Source organism: Labeo rohita, chromosome 2, assembly GCF_022985175.1.
Source record: "Labeo rohita strain BAU-BD-2019 chromosome 2, IGBB_LRoh.1.0, whole genome shotgun sequence".
In the NCBI taxonomy this organism is placed as follows: Eukaryota; Metazoa; Chordata; class Actinopteri; order Cypriniformes; family Cyprinidae; genus Labeo; species Labeo rohita.
In genome coordinates, this window is record NC_066870.1 from 34,156,825 (window position 1) to 34,179,625 (window position 22,801).

General features: G+C 34.6%; 2 protein-coding genes across 2 annotated transcripts; one reads left to right on the plus strand and one right to left on the minus strand.

Annotated features, from left to right (window-relative positions):
- Positions 1 to 527: 527 nt before the first annotated feature.
- Positions 528 to 13,223, minus strand: cdc34b (cell division cycle 34 homolog (S. cerevisiae) b). Its single transcript, XM_051136430.1, has 5 exons — positions 12,503 to 13,223; positions 8,059 to 8,145; positions 6,326 to 6,423; positions 4,134 to 4,268; positions 528 to 2,262 (listed from the first exon to the last, which is right to left on the minus strand). Exons 1-5 carry the CDS (start codon positions 12,686 to 12,688, stop codon positions 2,049 to 2,051), a joined length of 720 nt encoding a protein of 239 aa, XP_050992387.1. The 5' UTR covers positions 12,689 to 13,223; the 3' UTR covers positions 528 to 2,048.
- Positions 13,224 to 15,797: 2,574 nt separating this feature from the next.
- abhd17aa (abhydrolase domain containing 17A, depalmitoylase a) lies at positions 15,798 to 22,174 on the plus strand. Its single transcript, XM_051122251.1, has 5 exons — positions 15,798 to 15,985; positions 17,072 to 17,563; positions 19,428 to 19,622; positions 19,712 to 19,891; positions 21,630 to 22,174. The coding sequence occupies exons 2-5, from the start codon at positions 17,097 to 17,099 to the stop codon at positions 21,847 to 21,849; spliced, it is 1,062 nt and encodes a 353-aa protein (XP_050978208.1). The 5' UTR covers positions 15,798 to 15,985; positions 17,072 to 17,096; the 3' UTR covers positions 21,850 to 22,174.
- The last annotated feature ends 627 nt before the right edge of the window (positions 22,175 to 22,801 follow it).

Consider the following 22,801-nt stretch of genomic DNA (forward strand, 5'->3'; position numbering starts at 1 on the left):
TTTAATTTTTATATTTTAATTAGAATAACACATTTAATTGCTTTAATTTTGTTCACATTTTCATTTTTAATCATGAGCCTACAGGACGCCAGCACAGTGTTTAAAAACAACAAAATACGCTAGGGCTGGGTAAACATTTTTTTTAATAGATTCTCATTCACAATCGATCTTTTGGTCTTTTAGAAAAAAAGAAAGATATGAACATCTTGGATGACAAGGGGGTAAATACATCATCTGTAAATTTTTGTTCTGGAAGTGAACTAATCCTTTATTTAATTGAAACCCCTGAGAACCATTATGCAAAGAAAAGTTTTGTTTGTAAGACTGACTACTTTGCCTATTTAGTTCGATTTAAATGATTTTTAAAGTTTAAATAGAACAAAAAAAAAACCAACACAATTTCAGTCTACTTTAAAATTTCACATTTAATTTGTAACCTGTTGCATCTTAGTAATTATTTGTGAACATTTTCTATCAATTTCTGAGTATCAAATCAGTGTAGTTGATAAAAAAAAAGAAATGAGAAATATTCTAATAAAGATCTTTATTCAGTTTTAAATAGGCCAACAAACCGTAAAAATACATACAGGTCAATAAAATGACAAATCAGCTCCTTGTGTGCATCTCAGCCTCTTGGGATACGGTTGTAAATTGTCCTCAAAACAATATGGAAAACATGGATGACTTGCAGGTGTGAAAAAAAGTACTTTTTGTTGTTGGTAGCTTTATTCTTTTTCCAGATTGGTTGATCCTGAGAGTCAGTCGGTATGAGACGGACACCAGCACTCACTAGCCTCCAGGCAGCGTAAAAGGAAAGTCCAGATCATGATATCACAACGTAGGATGTGCCGTCAATTTATGGAGCGGTAATGCAAAAGAAACGGCACCAAAAAAAAAAAAAAAAAAAAAAAAAAAAAAAAAAAAAAAACATTTAACAGTCCAGAAGTCACCTTATATCCCAAACAAAACAACAAATGCTTCAGTGATGCAAAAAAAAAAAAAAAAAAAAACAACAGATTAAATAAGATTCACTTAGGAGGACAACACAGGAATATCAGCATTGCTTAAAAAAATATTAAAATAAACTCAGCTCAACAGAAAAGACGACACCAACTCGCCAAACTACCCGATTACGTCTGACTATTTTGATTTTCTGATAAGCTCCTATATTGTGGAACAAGAAATACATAATTTCAATAATTTAAAGTGACACTATAAGTTAAATAATGCAGATTTTAAGCACATTGTAGAATTTAGGCCTCAGCATATTTTTGCAATGTTTATATTTTTGCATTGTAAAATGATTTTAATATCATCCTTCCGTCTTTTTGCTTAGGGCTTCTTAATAGTTCTTCCAAAAATGTCATTTACTCCCCCTAATTTGTTCCAAATCTGCATCTTGAAGAATTTACTTCCATTTCTTAAAACATCTTATGTTTCACAGAAGAACGTCAGTTATACACATTTGGAAACAACATAAGAGTGAGTAAATCAAGGCAGAATTGTCATCTTTTGGGTAAACTGTTCCTTTAATGTAATTACTACTCAAATGATGGAGAAATGAAAACCGAAAGCTCACACCTTGCACCTTGCAACGTTTTATTGCTGGGCTGCTCAGATGTGCTTAAAGGCTGAAAAAAAGTGAGCGTCTAAGTGATCATATCTAAGAAAACTCAAAAGATCAGTGACATAATCAGCATTATTCAACACGAAGCCTCATTCAAAGAATCACTCCTTAATTCAGTCAAGCTCAATTGGGTTTTTTTTTGTCCTTTTTTAAGTAACTTTCACAAAGCTATCTGAAAGCGCAAAGCAAAGAAATAATAACATAGTAGATTGGAGAGAAGCCTGAAGGCCAGCACAATTATGACACGGAGGGAAAACAACATAATGCTTAATAAAAAAAAAAAAAAAAAACTCATTTTAGTCCTTTAAGGAAACAAAAATGGCCATCTGAGTGAGTGTAAATGCAGGGCGCATGCCTTAACGTTTCCACTTTCGGGGTGATGCTGATGAAGACGAGGATGAAGGTGACAATGGGAATGTTGTCATGATTCCTCGTTTCCTGAGTCGTCCTCGTCATAGCAACAGTCCTCGCCATCCTCATCCTCCAAGTCCTCATCGTCATAGTAATCGTCGTATAACAGGTCGGACCCCTCGTCCAGCGCAGGGGCGCGTGTGCGAACGCAGTATTCCGCCAGGGTGGTGGGAACTTTGACTCCGTCCCGTTCTGCCTCGGCTTTAGTGGCCAGGACCTGTTTTCTGTAAGAGACATAAACACTTGAAATTAATCTAAAGAAATATTTGGCTTCACATTCGTGACCCTGGACCACAAAACCAGGCGTAAGTAGCACGGGTATATTTGTAGCAATAGCCAAAAACACATTGTATGGGTCAAAATTATCTATTTTTCTTTTATTACAGAACTCATTAGATATTAAATAAAGATCATGTTCCATGAAGATATTTTGTAAATTTCCTACCATAAATGTATCAAAACGTAATTTTTAATTTGTAATATGCATTGCTAAGAACTTCATTTAGACATCTTTAAAGGCGTGTTTCTCAATACTTTCATTTTTTGCACCTTCAGATCACAGATATTCAAATAGTTGTATCTCAGCCAAATATTGTCCTAACAAACCATGCATCAATGGAAAGTTTATGTATTCAGCTTTGAGGTGATTTGTAAATCTCAATTTAAAAAAAAAAATAGACCCTTGCGACTGGTTTTGTGGTCACATTTGTGCTTTTAAATCTTTAGGTTACACTTCAATTGCAAGTACACTACCAGTCAAAAGATTTTTAATGTTTTTAAAGTCTCTTCTACTCAACAAGCCTGCATTTATTTTACCCAAAGTACAGCAAAAACAGTAAAATTGTGAAATATTTTTACTAGTTAAAATAACTCTTTTCTATTTGAATATATTTTAAAATGTAATTTATTCCTGTGACTTCAAAGCTGAATTTTCATCATTCTAATACTCTGATTTGCTGCTCAAAAAAACATTACTATTGTGCTGAAAACAGTGGAGTAGAATGTTTTTCAGGTTTCTTTGATGAACAGAAAGTTCAGAAGACCAACAATGATCTGAAATAGAAATCTTTTGCAGCATAAAAGTCATTATCATCACTTTTGTGCAATTTAAAACATCCTTGCTAAATAAAAGTATTAATTATTATAATTCTATAACCCCCCCTTTTTTTTAAATGGTATAGTGTATAAACCTTTTTATTTCAGATCAATGCTGATCTTTGAATCTTTCTATTCATGAAAGAATCCTGAAAAAAAAAATGTACTCATCTGTTTTAAATATTGATCAAAATAATAAAAATGTTTCTTGAGCAGCAAATCAGCATTATACAATTTCTGAAAGGTCATGTGACACTGAAGACTGGAATAATGATGCTGAAAATGTATCTTTGATCAAAGGACTAAATTACATTTTAAAATATATTCAAATAGAAAATAGTTCTTTTAAATAGTAAAAAATATTTCTGAATTTTACCGTTTTTGATGTACTTTGGATCAAATAAAGGCAGGCTTGGTGAGCAGAAAAAAAACATTCATGTAAACATGTTTTCCATTTGCTTTACTGATATTACAGTTTGTGGTAATCAACAGCATACCATAGATTCTGCCCAAAGAGATTAACTTTGCTTGAAATGCAACTTTATACAGATGAAATTTTAACCATGTAGCTTCCATAAGACTCATCCGTCTTAGGCAGTGGGACATATTGACATTTTATGTCATATTAGTTCTTAATATGAACTCTTGCCCTGAGGTTTCAAGAAGCAAAGGCTGAGAAATAAACAACCAATGTCCTGAAGGAGGAAATCTGATGCAAGTCGAATTTTCCGACTCAGATGGTTGAAAACATGAATTGCAACATATAGACAGATTGCCAAGAGCAGATAAACAGTCGCTCCTGTTTCAGTGACTCATTCGACCACAAGAGGGCACCGCTGATTCAGAAAATAAATCAAAATCTTCACAGAAGGGTTTTCCATTAGCTAAAGTGTTGCTTCACACCAGGCCTTCTGATAAAGCCATTAAAATGTAACCAGATTTAAACACATAAACATTAAGGAGGCATATTCTGTACAGTATTTTTGTACAATTTTGTTACCTAATGATTTCTGCATATTCCCGGTCTTTTCCTTTACTGTCTCTCCATTTGCGGTACATGACGGAGGCGTCCACGTTGGCTGGAGAAAACGTGTTGGGTTCGTTCAGTAGAGAGATGACGCTCAGCAGTATAGTTCTGAAAAACACAAACAGACACTGTGTTATAATGCCATTACCTTAAAGCTCATCAGCCGCAAAGCTGCTTTGTGTTGCATTTTCCTAAAGATTTCAGGAGGTTTTACACAAGAGGATCAGTGTTTATCTATTGCTTACAGCTACGCTGGCACACTCATATTTGCAAAAGGATGCACAGTATTTTCAGTCACCAATTTGGCAAAAAAAACAACAGTGTTCACAGGGAAGGTAATTTATTTTTAAAGCACTGTTTGCATAATCATTCTTATAGCCATTAATTATCAAGTGAGCAAAGTGTTTTGGACATGATGTAGTCCAAAATGCAATTTCAAATATAAAAAAGAAAAGAAAAGAAAAAAAGAAAGAAAGAAAGAAAGAAAAGAAAAATATAAACTAGACCAAAAAAAAAAAAAAAATGAGAACAATTATTATTTTAATAATAATGGCATAATTATTATTTATTATTTATAGTTATGATTTACAGTCTATTCATATATTCATGTGATTTTTTTTTTTTCATTATTTTAGTTTTTAAAAATGGGTAAAAAAAAAAAAAAAGGAAAAGGATTAAAAAAAATAGGTAAAAATAGGTTCTGCAAATAAAGTTTTTTTTTTTTTTTTTTTTTTTAGAACTTTTGACAAATTAATTACTTTACATATATCAATATTAAAAATGTGCTTTCTTTAAAAACACAATCTGGATAGAATAGCTATTGTTACAAAGTACACAGGCATTCTAAATTTTGGGATCAGTAAGATTTTTATTGTTTTTTTTTTTTTTTTTTTTTTTAAAGAAACTAGTTTCTTGTGCTTACCAAGGCTGTCAATTTGATCAAAAATACACAAAAAAAAAGTAATATTGTAATATTGTGAAATAATATTATAGTTTCAAATAAATATATATTTTTTTAATATACTTTAAAATATAATTTATTACTGTGATGTAAAGCTGCATTTTCAGCATAAATACTCCAGTCTTTAGTGTCACATGATCCTTCAGAAATCATTCTAATATGCTGATTATTATCAATGTTGCAAACTGTTGTGCAGCTTAATATTTCTTGGAACCTGTGATACCTCTTACAGGATTATTTGATGAATAAAAGTAGTTAAAATAATAGAATTTATTCAAAACAGAATTTTTACTATTACTTTTTATAAATTTAACACACCTTTTCTAAATACAAATACTAATGTCAAATAAAGAAAGAAAGAAAATTTACTGACCCCCAAATTTTGAACAGTAGTGTATATTGTTACAAAACATTTCTATTTTGAATAAATGTTGTTCTTTTTAAATTTTATTCCTTAAAGAATCATGAAATATTCCATATTCCAAATAGTCTAATATTAAATATTAAACATGAAAATTATTCAAAATCTTTTGAACAATATGTTGTGGTTATTACAAAAACACAGAAACCTTTTTGAAGAACAAAGAGACACATTTTACAAAGAACGATTTTCAGATGTTTTAGTGTCCACAGATCTATTCTGACATATAGTATCAGATTTTTTCTAAATTTGTTTTGCACTCAAAATAATTAATTAAAAGGAACATCTGAGCAGAGGCACGCAGTAGATTTTGACAGTGTACACATGCAACATTCAGTCTGGGGTCAAAACATGCCCATCTCTCTCTGTGTACAGCGACAGGTGCTCTTTAACAACAGAAATGATTAACATGTGCTTCCTGGAAGACACTAGCTCTTCCACAGAAGCACAAAGCCCAGTGAAACAGGATAGCAGACTAACTAGAACACAGATCAGACTCGGGGGAGGAAACACACAAATACCCAGATCTCCACTGAGATGCTTTCCATAAAGGCAAGCAACAGGAAACTCATCAACACAAAACCTGCTTGGCCACTCTTGCTATAATTCTGTTAGTGGGAAAATACAATCACTCTTTGTGACAACGACTGATGAAGATCTAGCCATGGATCCCTGAGGGGAAATTCATTTGAAAACAAACCATTTCTCTATGGAAAGTTGTCAGAATAAGCTGTAAAGTGGACCAGAGTTTAAGGGTCTGGCTGTTAAGAGATTACTTCATACCTGACGTTCTGTGTGGGGTTCCACCTCTCTGAGGGAAGCTCTCCGCTCTGTGGATCATCTACTGGAGGATGCAGAATGGAGATGCACACGTCCCCGTTCTGTGAAAGCACAAAGAGATTCATCAATCACAGGATCGTAATGCTTTCATGAAGCAAAACAAGCATCTGAGTGAACCCCTCGCCTCCACACCACTGCTGTGAGTACTCGAGTCAGAGCAAGATGTGTGAAAGAGAGAAGAGGAGAAACAGCCTGTCAAAAATGAAGGACAGTCTCTGAAGAACAACAACAAAATAAAAAAAAACCCTCTGAAAAGCATCTGATCTCCAATTTGAGGAAATATACTGGTGCATGAGGTAGGCGGTATGACTACAAACTTAAATCAGAATAATGGTATATCAAAATAGTTGTATATAAATTTTTATATAAATACATTAATACGTAGCAAAGCTTTTTTAATAATAATCCAATAACAAAAGCACCAATTAAATGTTTTGCAATTAAAAGATATTTCGTCCTTATTTCGTACTTAATTACTGCCTTTTTTGTCTGTAACTTGAACTCAAACCAAAAAATATATATATATGTTCATAAATTAATACATCTGGTATCAAAACATTATGCAACAATGCAATTCTGCTTTAAAAAAAAAAAAAAAAAAAAAAAAAAAAACAGTATAATAATTATAATAATAACAACAACAACAATAATAATAATAATACATAAAACAATAAATAATAAAAAAAAAAAAATATATATATATATATATATATATATATATATATATATATATATATATTTATTTATTATACACACACTTTTTAAAAATAGTAAAAGTAAAAAGTAAAAATAACTAAAAAAAAAAAATACAGCTAAATACAGTTACACAAAAATAAAAACAACAAGCTCATTATTATTAATTTACATAAATATACACAGCACACACACATATAGTATGTAAAAAACTTTTATTTTGGACGCGATTAATCGTGATTAATTGTTCGACAGCTCCAATTAAAAAATTAACACATATGTGACTGTTTATCAGTTGAATTCAATATTAATGTGACAAAAAAATTACACTGCATGCCACCCATAAACAATATACAGTTCCACTACACTGCTGATGTAACCAAATGAATAAACACCTAAATTAGTAATACTAGTGCTTTAAATGTTTTTAAATTACTTAATTGTCTTAATTGTCTGTTCTTCACACACAAACACTAGAATATCATGCATGATTTGTAGGAGCCAATTTTATGACAGTTTTAATCCTTTATGGATATCAGACAGTCCACCCAGGAGTTCACTGAACAGAAAAAAACAGGGTAAGAAAATAATGACAGACCTGTACAGTGGCTTTTGCAATTGTCATGCTTAGCATTTCAAACCCGCAAAATATAACCTAATGTTTTTTAGGTCACAAACAGGTCTGAACTGCAGGTGAACCACACCTGTCCGATGAGAGTTACAGTTCTTCCTCATTTTTAAGAGTTCAAATAATATACTTCCTTACTTTCCCTACTGGCACAGTGCAGCTATTTATATTCTATTATATCAGGAGCTCATATAATGTGTTGCTTTTCATATCTGTTCAGTGGCCAACAAAGGTTTGTGTTTGCCTGCTGCATTACCACAGAGCTTAACTGAGAAGGAAATAATGAGGAAGTCCAGAACAACAGACAAGCCACATGCCACAGTACACAGCGTGAGAGCTGAAACAATCCTCTTACCTCATAGATGTTGGGGTGCCACATCTTGGTGAGGAATCTGAACGTGGGTGGGGAATAGGGGTAATCGATCGGGAACTTGATGCGAGCCTGCAAAACAAGACAAAAACAATGGTTAGGAGTATCAGGACACAGTTTGACTCATGCATGCTTGTTTATGAAGTATTACAGCTAAATTGATTAAGCTTTCAGCTGCCAAAAAGGCTGTTTTCACACTTGCTTCAATGTTTGTTCTGAACTAAGGTTTGATTTCAACCCCCTCACCCGCTGGTCTCTTTTCACACTGTACTTGTGTTTGTCTGCAACAGATGTAGCACAAGGGATGTGAAAATTCAATCTGCTTTATTTAGAAATGAAAATATGAATATTAATATAAAATATGAATCAGCAGCTATGCATTTACATGTAAAAATCCACTCATACTGTGGAAAAAAATAAATACGTAATATATTATCTGAAAAATATCTAATTTGTATTCAATTTTATATTTTTTACCCACAATTATGGTACCTTTTTACAAACCTATAAATCTGATGAAATTGTTTTCTCAGTTTTATGAATTTTTTAATATTATATTTTAAACACTGTTTACTACACATTTCCCCAAAGCAGCTCCCATTTCCCTAAAGCAAACCATGTTGGGAAACTGCTTTCACAACAACCAAACCCTGACATTAAATGGACTTGGGCCTGCAACAAAAGCTCTAGTGTGAAAGTGTTTTACCATGTTAAAAACGATTCTTCAGATTCTCCCACCCCCCCAAAAAACATTCTAGTGCTGCTTGACAAAACAATCAACATCACAGTGCTGTTGGCCGGTTTGGCACAGAGAGATTTCTTATATACAGAGGCTTTGGAGGATTCTGTCTTGGGGTGAGCACAGGACAGCTGCTCTTAATAGGATTGGAGACGCATCACATTGCAGGAGAACAGTGCAGATGGACAGGAGAGAAAATCTGAGAGAAAACACACAAATGGACCTCGAGATGGAAAACCAGGAAGTGGGACAAATCATTTTTTGGCACGAAAACAACTAGGTTAAACAGCCGTTACGCAAGAGATATGCCCTCCATCTCGATTCAATACAGACCTAATTATTTTCAAGTCTCGTGGCAAAACTGCCCTTGAAACATTTTAGACTGCTACTACTGGAAGTGGACATACTGACTTGTGCATTCGACTACACTAATTTAAATCGCTGTATTGACAAGGATTAGGTCATTGACTCAGTCTAATGTTATTCCAAAACTGTATGACATTTTTCCATTAAACACAAAAATCTCAATCTAAATGGTCTTCTGACCCATTCAATACAAAGTATTACTTAAAGGAGAAGTCCACTTTCAAAACAAAGATTCACATATAATGTACTCACCCCCTTGTCATCCAAGATGTTCATGTCTTTTGTTCTTCAGTCGTAAAGAAATGGTTTTTTTGAGGAAAACATTTCTGCATTTTTCTCCTTGTAATGGACTGGTATGGTGCCCGGATTTTGAACTTCCAAAAGGCAGTTTAAATGCAGCTTCAAACGATCCCAGCTAAATGATTGCTTATTTTAATTTTTTTTTTTTTTAAATACTATTTAAATGCTTTTTAATCTCAAACGCTCATCTTGCCTTTCTCTTCCTGAATTCTGTGTATTCTGGTTCAAGACAGTTAGGGTATGCAAAAAACTCCAATTGTATTTTCTCTCTCAACTTAAAAAAATCATTTCAAAATCATCCTACATCGCTGCAGAAGTACCGACACAGTCTTCGCAAAGTGAACATGCAAAGAAGATCAAACACCCTTAACAAAAAAGGTAAAACAGCAATACAGGATGATTTCGAAGTTGAGGGAGAACATGAGATGGGAGTTTTTCAACGTACCCTAAGTGTCATGAACCGGAACAAAAACAAAGTTCAGGCAGAGTAAGACAAGACGAGCGTTTGACATTAAAAAGTATATAAATTGTATTATTTTTATTAACATAACCGATCGTTACGTTAGATAAGACCCTTCTTTCTCGGCTGGGATCGTTTACAACCGCATTTGGGATCGTTTGAAGGCGCATTTAAACTGCATTTTGGAAGTTCAAAATCGGGGCACAATATCAGTCTGTTATATGGAGAAAAATGTTGAAATGTTTTCCTCAAAAAACATAATTTCTTTACGACTGAAGAAAGAAAGACATGAACATCTTGGATGACAAGGGGGTTAGTAAATTATTTGCAAATTGTTGTTCTGGAAGTGGACTTCTCCTTTAATGCTTTTGAGTACCACAAACAGACAACACCACCATAAAACAGTCCTGCAGACACCAAAGCCATAGCTTTTGTGTAAGGAATGAATTAAAAAATTTGCTTACTTCCAGCATAGCACTCAAATGCAATTTGCTTATATTCAAATACAGTAAGTAAAAGGTGTGACGCCAGGTTTGTCATCAGTGATGCCAAATGGAATTATTATATTCATAAGAGACAATAAGATTCGAGAATTACAGCAAAGGAACAAATTTTTAGTCAAAAATTTCATTCCTCTCACAAAGCCATTGTATGGCTTTTAAAGACTTGAAATACAGCACATACAAAGTTCAAAAGTTTGGGTTTTGTACGATTTTTTAATGTTTCTGAAAAAAGCCTCTTTTCATTCAAGCCTGCATTCATTTGATCAAAAATACAGTAATATTGTGAAATATTATTTCAACTTAAAATAACCATTTTTCATTAAATATATTTTGAAATATAATTTATTCCTGTGATGTAAAGCTGAATTTTTTAGCAGTCATTACTCCAAATTTAAGTGTCACACATGGTCCTTCAGAAATAATTCTGATTTCTTATTACTGTCGATGTCAAAACCACCATTCTTTTTTTTTTTTTTTTTGATTTGATTTGTTGATGAACAAAAAGTTCAAAAGAACACCATTTATTTGAAATAGTCATCTTTGGATATAAATGCCTTTAACTGTCACTTTTGACAAATTTAATGCATCCTTGCTGAATTAATTTCCTAAGACAAAATCTTATTGAAACTTTTGAATAATAGTCATATGAATGACTGCTACAGTGGTTTTGCTCACTCAACAGCATCCATCAGCACTTCCCCTTTTGAGTTCCAAGGAAGAACATCAGTCGTAAAGATTACACCACATGAGGGTAAGTAAATTACATAATATTCATATCTAGCTGAACTGACCTTTCAAAGGAAGCACGTAACCATTTCTAATAAGTTTAGCACGACTGGTATCAGGTTCTCAGCTGACTACGAGATTTTGTAAATGTGCCAGCAGAATACTCAATAACATTGTTGTTCCTGTGAACAGGCAACGTCTGTGAATAATTTCCCCTTTCAAACAAAGCAGCAAGTCTCTGTCATGCAAATACACTCTCCACTGATTTATCCTCAAGCAGGGAGCAGTTACAGGTTTGAGTACCATGCCTTCAGGCTTCGCCAGGCTCGAGAATACAGTTCTGACATTAATCAGGTTTCAACACGAGCTCACATCCTGACACACCAGTGAACAGTGACGCCACTGTATCTGCCAAACCCACTGTATGTGTGTGTGTGAGTGCTCTCGCTGTAAACAAAGGCAAGAAAAGTCATTGACCTACTTCAGATCGCTACACAACAGGCCAGGACCTTTCTTTATAATCTAGAGAGGAACTAACATAAAGATGAATAATTTAATAAAGCTTCTGACATTATTAAGGTCATTAATTATAAACCATTCAGACTGGTGTGAAGGAACAGGTTTATCTGCTCTGATGGAATGGGGTGAGACCTCCTTACAATCATCCTTTATCATCACTACTCTATTTTTATAATCACCATAATAAGGATAAAAGAGGTCAAACGTCATGTCAACAATTAATACCAATTAAATGGCTTCTAATAAATGCCTGGAATGTCATGAATATTATATTTTCAAAAGTCAAAATTGTTTTTTTTTTTTTACACATGCCTGATTTCTGTAGAATTGGAAATTATCTCAAACACTAATTTTTCTAAGTCAATAATGAATAAAAATATAATCATTCAAATGAGTAATGAGCTTAAAAGTGTATTAATAATATGATGAGATCAATTATAATCACATTTAATTGTAATATTAATAATATTCTTTGTACAAAGTTATGGAAATCATCTCATCCTCCATCCATCAGAATCACAATGAGTCAATGAGGAACAAAGAAACCAAACAAATGAGCTCCATTATCTCCAACAAAGACCCCAAAATCACATCAAACCGACGTCTGATGGAAAACACAAGACCTTAGATCATAATCAGACCTTAAATCAATTAAAAACCTTAATTATATCCAAATAGGTCTAAAGAAAACAGATACAGAGGCACATAAAGAGATGGTGCTATCTAGAGCTGGTTCCAGTTCTAAATATAGACCATAGCCATCTGTTCCTAAAAATAACACACATTTACCCCTTACAAATCAACCCCAGTCTTTACCTTGAAATAGCCCCCTTCATAGTGAGTGTTTGGGGGTCCAAAAATCGCCACTTCCCAGTTGTAGAGATCAGCTTCATCCACTAAAGTGATCTTGAAACCCTCCACTGGTTCCTCCTGTAGAGACTTCATCTCCAGCATTAAAGCTTTCTGTGAGCTGGCGACCTGAGCACTGCTCTGCTGGGCCATTTCTGCTTTATTTCTACCCAACTAGACTCAAAAAGTGGGTTTTGTTCCTCAAAAAGGGCGAAAAGTTGACAAGATGTGATGAGGCGATGAAAGCTGCTTTTCTTTCTTTGTCTGGAGTTGCTAGCTTAGCGAGGAAATGACAATGTCCTCAAAAAAAAGAGACTGTTTTCGATCAAATAAAAATTGTTTTAACTATAAAGCATTATAAGTGTTTTTTCGTCGTCCATGAAAGTAAAAAAGGTTGTTTGGTGGTTTCTACGCGGAGTTTTGCCTGTCAGAAAAACAAAAAATCGCGCTCCGGGTTTGTTGTTTTTTTCGTAGCTGAAGGCTAGCCGTGAAAATCCACTTCGACTCAACACTAATCCTCTCTAACGGGAGGTTTTCGTTAAATAAGTAAATTCAGATGTCTGAATGTACAAAAACAAAGTCTACGCTTGAATTGTGTGCCAAGCTGATCCGTCGAGAAGCAAAAATTGGCGTCAACTAGTAAACGTGTAGGAGAGTAGCGAGTTATGAGTCGATGTCCTGGATGCGTCTTTCCTCAATTCCAATGGGGGCGCGGTGCATCATGGGTGCTGTAGTTTTACCCGCACACTTTACACTGTAAACATACTTACATTAACAGACAACATTCCAGTTATTTGACTGATACCAACCACTTTTGTAATAAGTCTGACTAAATAATTAGCTAAATGTGTTATTTCTGCGTATATTAGCCTATTCGTTATATTATTTATATTATTTTCTATAAGCCTATAGGAGAGAGTGGGCCTCTCTGTAACTTCCCTGAAGTCTTGGTTTCAGCTTTTTAATAAAAATGTGTTCTGGTATTGCTGAGCAAAATGTATTAAACACAAGCAGAAAATATGCTTAAATAAACCAAACAAATAAATCTTCATCATCAAGACAACAAATGGGATGAAAACGGGGCATGACATGATTAAATCAGCCTTTAAATCAATCATAGATCTGAATTATTTCAATATATCAGAAATTCAGTTAAGCAACATTGTTGCAGAACTCTGTAATGCAGAAAAGGTGAAAGTAAAGTTTGTTTTATATTTTGGATGAATACTTGAGTTCTCATTGTTTATGATCATAGATCACTCAGGTTTACAAAGAACCTTTTAATTCTTTTCAGGAAATATTTAACTTCCTCTATCAGTATTTAAAAAGAAAATGTTTGTTTATTTGGCTCCAGTGAGTGTCCAGCAATGTCTAATCTAGGTAACAAACTGTCTCTCTCACTCTGATTATATTTACTGGTGGTTTATTATTAATCTCTGTTACATAATCAATCAAATCTACTGGCTTTTGTCCAGAGGTAAGGCAGTAATGATAAAAGTCATCCAAGACCAGCTGCCGCATACATGCATTTATACATGGCGATTAGGGAACTAACAATATTGATCTATTCAATCTAAATCTCATCTGAAGTGAATAAGGCACATTAGATCAATCGTCATTACTCTTATGTTTCTCTTCATGTGGAAGAGCCTGAAGCGACTATCCCTCTGACGTCTCTGCTCCTGATATGCTGTCAGTTATCTGATACAAGTGCAAGATAGCATGGCATCAGGAACTCACTGGATAGTCTGATTGGATAGTCAAAGGACAGTGTGTTAGTCCCTGATGATTAAGCTTTGACGTTAAGGAATTTTATAATAAGTAGGCCGTCCTGTATTACACATCAGTACATTTGTCCGTAACATGATCTATTGTGGGATGCTTTTAATGTACTGTATGATCAAATGTAGTCTTATAAAGAGTAGGTAATCATTAAATCATTCAACTGATTCATTCATACAGCTCATAAATGGGTCACTGTGTCATTGATTATTAATCATTGACTCACTCGATTCATTCAGAACGCAAGTTCATTCAGTAACTAAACACCACTGTATTACTGATTAACAGTGCTGTGCATTGGATTGGATTTATTTTCTTTGGCGAAATAGAGCAAAAGCAAATATTGTATCATAATTACGTAATATAAACTGTATCAATATTTTGTTTGCGAGTGCTCTAATATTAAGAAAAAAAAACCCACCACTCTTATTGGTGTGATATTGCTTATCTACATCAACACACTTGTTGCTGGTAGTGTTTAACTCAAGGGCGCAATGCTGATAAAATGCAATTTCAAGGACTCTGCGGGTCCTGAATCAACCTTATTAAGGCTCAACCAACAACATTTATGGGAATTTTTAGTAGTTATTACCACAATAAACCACTCCTAGGTCACATTACAGAAATGCATCTAAATACACTAAATTTGTCACATTATAAAAATTGCTACTCATAAATATGAGTGCACAGTATAGGAAAAGCCCCATTATTTGCACGTCTCAATTAAACTAAATTAAATCAAACTCTGTCATATCCGGATGTGAATAGATATTTATTTCTGCCACATCTGAAGTTGCATTGAATTTTATAGGTCCTATTAAAATGTAAGTATGTGCTATAGTCTTAGACAGAAATGATCTCACATTAATATTGACATATGTTGTGATATTGTGATTAAAAATCTTATATTAGTATTTTAACAAATGTAGGGCTTAAAAACAAACAGTTCAGTTCTATCTTGGAAATAAAATTTAGAGTAAAGCCACTTTGATTCTATTTCATATCTGGTCATAAATTTATGTATAATGTAGTATCAGTAACAGTAAAGACATATACTAGATAAGGTAGTTATTTGAAATGAGAAAGGCCTATAAAAGAGGCCCAACTTTTTTTTTGTATTGTTTTATTTTCATCATAAATAAAATGTTTAGTGAACTATTGTTTGTTCATTTTCTTCTCACACGTCACAGAATGATTTTGAATTATTTTTTTTGTCCTTGAATGATCTTCAAAAATAAAAACTTTGAATAAACTATTTTATTTGTGATTACAAGATCATAACCATCAGTGCAAAGCCAATAAAACAAATGTTTAATACATATTTAATAACAATATTAAATTAGTTTTATTATTTGTTATATTTATACGTAGGCTATTTAGTATTTTTTTAAATGTGATTATCTTTGAAGTGAACTCTGTTTTGCGTAGTAAACTTTTCCGGTTAAAGGGCTTTTATTGTGAAATGCGGCACATCCGGCGCTGCCTTCGTTTTTTTGCTCGACAGATGAAAACATCAGTGTTGGGTGCTAATGCCGGGCTGATTCCTGCCACAATCAGCAAGATGTTTGTCATCCTACTGCCTGTTTTCAATCAATACGGATCAAACTGTTAGCATTTAATGTATCTGTAGGTAGTCAAAGCCCATTTTGTATTACTATACCCTTTTTGGTAAGTGATGTCTTTGATTATTTGGCCAGAAATCCAGCTAGTGCTAACTGATTAGATATTCATACATATTAGCTGGATTATTCTTTAGAAATACGTTATTTATGATAATGTCAAGAGTAAAATAGTGCATTTTTCTGCATCATTTGGATACATTTGATGTGCAGTTTTAAATACACTTGTGCAATGGATGCCTATTCGTATGATGTGTAAATGGTGTTGTGTATGTTTCGTATTTGTATTATTTAATATTTATTGTACTGTAAATTGTACCATGCAGCGCTGCTAATGCTATCTATCTATCTATCTATCTATCTATCTATCTATCTATCATTTAAATATATTTTATATTTCTCATTTTATTTTATTTTTTTTATTTCATATTTCCATGTAAATTATATTTTTGCCTTCATGCATTGCGGTCCAAAGGTCAGTCTGAGATCACTATTGGATTTTTTTAAATTAAATTAAAATGTTAAGATATCTGAATACATATGTACTTCTGAATAATTACATTAAATCGAAAGTTAAAAGAGATAAGTTAAAATACATAAATTTTACATTTTTTACTTTTTTGTGTTTGTTGACATAATTTCTTAAATGTTCTTTTCTAGGTTAAAATTAAAGTGTTTTTTCTATTTTCTATACACACACACACACACACAAGAAAATGTAGTAATTAATATCACTTCAGGCAAGCTTTTACAGAAGAAGCACATTCCCTATTTTCTTAATATTAAGTCAGCTGCTGTATGCATAGATCATTTTTTTCTAAATTAATATGTGATTAAGTTAAATGTTGAAATCTGATCTGTAATTAAGTTTTGTGATTATATGGGCAGCTCTCCAGACATCATCCTTGCTGTAGTGATGGACCCGCATGCAGCTTTAATTTCTGTGCCCCGTTAAAATGTCTCTAAAGGTTAATCGCACTGTCTTGCAATGACCAAATCAACATTTCCCTTTAATCTAAATGTCAACCCTCCTTAACATTAAATGACATTCTCACTTGGCTGGATTGCTTTGTTGGCATTGGCTTATGTGAATGATGTTGAAATATGATAATTAAACCCATGCAATCTTTCACAGGATCTCTAATTTCCAGCAGAAGAAAATGAACGGCTTATCCATCAGCGAGTTGTGCGGCCTGTTCTGTTGCCCGCCCTGTCCGAGCCGGATTGCAGCGAAGCTGGCCTTCCTGCCCCCGGAACCCACATACGCTCTTCTACCAGACCTGGAGTCCACCTCACCTGTGACCTCTAACCTTGGAGCCTCAGGTTTGCGCTCTCGCTTGGGTGGAGGTGGTGCTGGAGGTGGTGCTGGAGGAGGTGGTGGTGGTGGTGGTGGTGGAGGAGTAGGAGGAGGAGGAGGAGGAGGAGGAGGAGGAGGAGGAGGTGGTGGTGGTGGTGGTGGTGGTTTTGGTGACAGGAGTGGAGAAGGTCGATGGAAGCTGCATCTCTCTGAGCGAGCGGAGTTCCAGTATTCCCAGAGGGAGCTGGACGGAACCGAGGTCTTCCTCACTCACTCCAGCCGTGGCAATAGAGTGGGATGCATGTACATCCGCTGTGCCCCATCCGCAAGGTGAGGAAGGATCAGCTTAAGATGTTAATGTAAAAAGCCTTCTTTAACGGTAGTCTTCTCACCCAGGCCTTTAAATGGTTAGTTCATCCAAAAATGAAATTGTCATTAATTACTCACACTAATGTTTTCTCAAACCTGTAAGACCTTTATTCATCTTAAGAACACAAATTAAGATATTTTTGATGAAATCCGAGAGCTTTCTGATCCTCAATAGACAGCAAGGGTTCTACCACGTTCAAGGTCCAGAAGGGCAGATCAAAGCACATGCATACATCGTGGTGCTCTATCCAAAATGACGACAGGGTGACATGGAGATGCATTGTTGAACAAAGTTGTTGTTTTAATTTTTTTGAGCACAAAAAGCATTCTTGTAGCTTCATAAAATTACGGATGAACCGGCCAGGGACTGGAATTAGCCGTTTTTTCAAATCATCAGCCGTTTTGACGTCACACTTACGGTGACTGATGTATTTGTGCTGTGCCAGATGAGGCTTGCGTATGTGAGAGGGACTCGTGCAGAAATCAAAACAAATGAGAGTAACAGCACTCATAGAAAGTCACAGATGCATAGTGCAGCAGAAAAAAAGATATTTATAATATATGATTTAGGTATGCAACTTTGCATATCCCCAAATATCAACACAATTGCAATGTGACACTGGTTTTATACAATAGTGATCAAATAAACAAGACTTTAAAATTAAGTGACTTACATTTTAGACATAATATTGACTGATCAAAGCCACAGCAGAACAGTAGTGTGTCTACAAGCAATACAGCAGTGTTTCAGTACTGAATGAATCCACATTTTTGAATGAATCAAGTGAGTCAATGATTCAGAAATTCATAAAAGACAGTCAGTTGCCATGTTTCTAAATGTATCACAAATAGGTTGAATGAATGACTAAATGACTCCGTCATTTGCCAATGCCTACTGGTGGTTTGGTTTCATATTTGAAAGTATCATTGCATTTTTCCCAACATCTGCATGTTTAAAACAAAAAATTTAAAATCTTAATCTTATTATTTATGCATTTGAAATGTTGCAGTGTAAATGCATTTACAGAGAATATCTGTAACTTAGTCCAGATTGGGGGAATTGTAATGTTTAATACATTTTTTTTTTAATTAATTTTTTTGTATATGCTGTCAATTATAGTTCTTAGAAAGAAAATTGGAATCGGTAGGGCACACTTACAAAATAAATCGGAATTGGCCAAGAAAATTGCAATTGGTGCATCTCTAGTTTATGGTGCTATTCTGGACCTTGAACATGGTAGGGCGTTTGCTGTCTATGGAGGGTCAGAGAGCTCTTGGATTAATATCAAATATATATAAATATATATATATATATATATATATATATCCAATAATTATCTATATCAAAATATAATGTATATCAAAAATATCTTACTTTGTGTTCCAAAGATGAACGAAGGTCTTACAGGTTTAGAACGACATGAGGGTGAATAATTAAAGACAGAATTTCATTTTTGGTTGAACTATCCCTTTAAAGGCCAATTCATACCAGGAACTATAATGATAAAGATGAAGTTTTAAAGGGATAGTTTGCCCAAAAATGAAAATTCTGTCATTAATTCCTCACCCTCATTTCGTTCCAAACCGTAAGACCTTTGTTCATCTTCAGAGCAGAAGATATTTTTGAGAAAATCTGAGAGCTTTCTGACCCTGCATTGGCAACGATGCAAATACCACGTTCAAGGCCCATAAAGAGGCCTACTTCTTTCAAAATATAGTCCTTAGGCTGATTTAAACTACTTTTATGGTTATTTTGTGACCTTCTTGTGACCCTGTGAGTACAGTTTCCCTGGAAAAAAATCTGTCTCTATTTTGTGCACTACAGGTACACCGTACTCTTCTCACACGGTAACGCTGTGGATCTCGGTCAGATGAGCAGCTTCTACATTGGCCTTGGCACTCGTATCAACTGCAACATCTTCTCTTATGATTATTCTGGTTATGGGGTCAGTACAGGGAAACCCTCAGAGAAGAATCTGTATGCAGACATAGACGCTGCCTGGCACGCTTTGCGCTCAAGGTTTGTCGGAATCCTAGGACCAGAAAGCTTGCAATTCAGGTGTGTTTGGTGTTTATTTCACGTGTGGAATCACTTCTGTGTCGTCTCAGGTATGGCATCAGCCCTGAGAATATAATCCTGTATGGGCAGAGCATTGGTACCGTGCCCACCGTGGATCTGGCGTCCCGCTATGAGTGTGCTGCTGTGGTACTTCACTCGCCCCTCACCTCAGGGATGAGGGTGGCGTTCCCTGACACCAAGAAGACGTACTGCTTTGATGCCTTCCCAAAGTCAGTGAACATTGAAAACCTTTTACTTTGCATGACAAAGATGTGCTTAGCACTGCACTTTAGAATATTAGAATACATTAAACCAGTTGGCCACTCAAGGTCATGCATTAATATGGAACTCAATTGATGTGCGGTTGTGGGTATGCTTATATTATTCATTTTACAAAGTCTTCAAATATGGCTCATCCATTGAGATTTAAAGGGGACATTGGATGCAAAATTCACTTATACATGGTGTTTGCATATAAATGTGTCTTAGCAGTGTGTGGACACAACCAGCCTACAATGATAGAAAATTCATTTACTCCTTTTTTTTAATGCCCAAAAAACCTATACCGTCTCAATTGACCCTTCGCAAAAACCCGCCCACATAGCACTATTGCTATGTCCGACAAGCAATGCTGCTCTCACGCTACATATGATGGTCTCATACAGAAAAAATACAAGGTCTCCGCTTTGAAATGTTGTCATTTTTTTTTTTAAGAAATTCAAACAATAAATACCATTTTGTGGCTCTTTAATGTGTTGTGACAGATCTCTGGATTGCCTTATTAGATCAATTGACAAGTAAACTGATCATCGTCTTTACACTAAAAAAAAATGGCCAGAACAGGACAGAATGGCCAATTCAGCGTTATGATTGGTCAAACCACCTGTCAGTCAAACTTTTGCGAACGGTCAATTATCAAGCCGTTTTGATTTTCGAGCAGTATGACATCATACTGCACAGAATATACAAAAAACTGAAGCGGGGGTGGAGCGAGCAGTAGCTCATTATCATTTAAAGAGACAAGCACCGAAATGGCTCACTGTGAACCGAGCTGTGAACCTTTGACAAGGTGAAAAGTTGTTTTACATGACCACTGAAGAATTTTAACCAAATTTTAGACAGCAGAATAGTTCAGTTGTGGAATCTTCCAGTTTTATTTACACTGGTCTGCTAAATAAAAATATTTTATAACTTCTTCACTAATCAAAGGGATAGTTCACCAAAAAATTATGATTGTCATCATTAATTCACACCCATGTATTTTTTTTTTTTTTTTTTTTTTTTTTTTTTTTTTAATTCTGTTTGCAGTCAGTAAGACTTTTAGAAATTGATATTCAGACTGAAACTATGCATTAAATTGATTAAATAGACAGGAAAAAATCTATATATTGTTACAAAAATACTGTTATTTTGAACTTCCAAAGAATCTTGAGAAATATTTGTTGCAGTTTTCATAAAAATATTAAGCAATGCAACTTTTTTTTTTTTAACATTGAAAATAAGAAATGTTTCTTGAGCATAATATCAGCATATTAAAATTATTTCTGAAGGATCACATAACAGTTTTTTAAAAGTTTCATAATATTAATGTTTTTACTCAATTTTTAATAAAATAAAAGTCTTAAAAGAGCAAAAGAGTGTAAAAAAAAAAAAAAAGCTAATTTTGATGAATCTTCTGATCTGTTCATAACCCAAAGCTACTGTATGATTTTTAGAATACAGTGCTTAGACTGATATAAACTACTTTTATGGTTATTTTCTGACCTTTTTGAATGCTAAAAGCACCAATTCCCTAAGTACAATTGCCTTGAGGGGAAAAAGACAAGTATGTTCTTGCAAATGTCCTTTCAACATCCACAGAAGAAAACAAAATCATACTGATTTTAAACAACATTAGAGAAAGTAAATAGTGGCAGAATTTTGTAGACTGTTTCTTTAACGGCTCGTTGTTGTCTTATTCTCTCTTAGCATTGAGAAGGTGTCTAAAATCACGTCTCCGGTGCTGATCATCCACGGGACGGAGGATGAAGTGATTGATTTCTCTCACGGTCTGGCCCTGTTTGAGCGCTGCCCGAAGGCCGTGGAGCCGTTGTGGGTGGAAGGAGCCGGGCACAACGACATCGAGCTCTACAGCCAGTACCTGGAACGCCTGCGCCGATTCATCAGCCAGGAAGTGGCTGCGCAGTAAACGCACCCTTCATTACGCTCGCGTCAATAAATGGTCGACGTATGTTCAGAACAAACATACAGAATTCGGTTCTGGAGGGTTTGTTCTTCTATACATTTTCAACTCTAATGTTTCTATCAGCCTGGAGCTGAGTTTTCTACTGAGAAGACCCCTCGACTTCACACCGGAAAGATCTGAATGTGTGAGCGTCGGTCTCAGGACCTCAGTTCATCTGAGGCACTCGCTCAAAGTTGATTTGGCTTGTGATTTTTGTGACCAGGACAAATGAAATGTCATTTGAACAGGACTAATGTCTAATATCTCTTTATGAAGCTCTTATCTCGTTGGTGTTTATGTACTTTCTCTTTTGTTAGCTCTCATGGATAAGCATAAGACCGGTGTGTTTTGAAATACAGCATCATCAATTTCAGACAGGAACTCTCTGCTGGACAGATTATGTGTGTGTCTGTGTGTGTGTGTGTGTGTGTGTTAAACCTTTTTTAGACCATCCGCTGTGTGTGTGAATGTGTTTTGATTGAAACCACCTTTTCAGATCAACTTCATCAGGCATCTCGAGATACACTATCAGTCAAAAGTTTGGACACACAGAGTTTGTTTTTCATAATCTTAAAAACCTTTTGATTTGTAGCCAAATATGCATTGTGCCTACTTATAAATTAAAATCTTCATGAATTTTCTCTTTTTAATGGATGTGTCAGGCCAGATAGTGAAGCAACCAGCAAACTTCGATACTGTTCAAAAACCTTCCCAGGATGCTGCTCATGAAGTTGAATGTCCAGAGCTGGAATCTAGACAAAGCTCAAATGTGAGACTGTTTTGAATTAACTTTTATTTTTTCGGTCGATACTTACTTTTCATGACTTCACTATTATTGTGAAATAGAAAATAGTAATGATAAAAGATAAGTCAAAAGTTTACATACACCTTGCAAAATCTGCGAAAAGTTTGCATA